Genomic DNA, 1,315 nt, shown 5'->3' on the forward strand with positions numbered 1-1,315 from the left:
CTCTCCATCGTCGTCATCCTCATCACCACTCTCATCCTCCTCATCATCACCATCACTGGAGAATTCTGGATAACAGAAACGTCCTCCCTCAGAGCTGATGACCTCTGCACTGTCACTGAGGGAAACACGTTTCATTGCTCCTCTACCACTACTCCCAGCATGGATACAGCTTGATGCTGGAAGGCCCCTCTCTAATGAGCGCTGGTATGAACTGCAGATCCGGCCAAAGAAGTCATCTCTACTTGAGATTGGAGAAGGTCCCAGGCCAGCAATCTCTTTTAGCACATCCGTCAGTCCGTTGTTGTTGCTGCTAGTTGGCTGCGGGGAAATTGCACCATATGCCTCTGCTTGCCTGACCAAATCCTCCCCTTGGTTGTTGTTTGTCCCTGTGGGTCTTGAGCTGTTCAGGCTGTTTTGGTTCCACACAGTGAAAGGTGAGCTTTTAGTGACCTGCGCTCCCATAACCCTTGGCACATTTCCCTCCGAGTCCAACCCTGGTGGGGAGCATGGCAGCATCATGGTAGGCTTTACTGCAATAGTAGGCTTCTTGGCGACAGGTGGGCGGACCTGCCCTGCACGGGATGAGGAAATGCTCCTCTGGCTGTTTGTGAGTTTGGCACTGATGTTTGTCTTGCTCTCACTGGCAGCGTTGGCTTGCTCTGGAGGCCGGTGAAAGCTCTTGGGCTTAAAGCAGTTTTTGCACTCCCCTGGTTTCCACACATGTTCAGTGAAGGTGTTGCATGCAGACATGACTGCAGGGCAGTGCCGCAGTGTCAATGGACAGGAAAGCCCTCCATCACACACACAAACGAAAGGCTGAACGTCACTTCCACACACAGTTTACGAACTGTGCCCCGAGTACCTGTAAAAAAGAATAACAGAGTCAGCCAGTGCTATTTTGAAACCAAATGTAATCACTGTTTTCATCTCACATAAAGGCTGTTGAATGAGGCACTCGTTACTCTTTTCCAGCAGGGGTCAGAGTTTGACTCTTAACATGGATATCTAGTGTCTCTCTCTTTTACACACACAAACACAGGCTGCCAGATTCTTACAGCTCTATTTTTGGATCACAACGCAGCGCTGAGCAGTTGCAGGTAAACATCATGCCTTGTGACATACTGACACCACATATACAGACACAGTCAACAATGTACACTTATATTTGTGGGGGCCCATAATTTACCATTTGTTGGTAAATTATAATTACTACATCCAAAACTTTAACTGTAATCCAGAACAAATCCTCCCCTACCATGTATAGACAAATTTTTGCATGTTTAGATTTGAAGACATAACCTGGCCTATTTGTGAA

General features: G+C 47.7%; 1 protein-coding gene across 1 annotated transcript in view; it reads right to left on the reverse strand.

The window, feature by feature from the left end:
- LOC107559964 (pseudopodium-enriched atypical kinase 1-like) overlaps positions 1-1,315 on the reverse strand; it is a 16,675-nt gene that overhangs the window by 14,699 nt on the left and 661 nt on the right. The window contains exon 2 of the mRNA XM_016243992.1: positions 3-862. Coding sequence (XP_016099478.1) covers positions 3-750 — 748 coding nt within the window. The 5' untranslated portion in view covers positions 751-862. The remainder of the gene's footprint in view (positions 1-2; positions 863-1,315) is intronic.

The sequence above is a fragment of the Sinocyclocheilus grahami genome, unplaced genomic scaffold (assembly GCF_001515645.1).
Source record: "Sinocyclocheilus grahami isolate Dianchi unplaced genomic scaffold, SAMN03320097.WGS_v1.1 scaffold707.1, whole genome shotgun sequence".
In the NCBI taxonomy this organism is placed as follows: Eukaryota; Metazoa; Chordata; class Actinopteri; order Cypriniformes; family Cyprinidae; genus Sinocyclocheilus; species Sinocyclocheilus grahami.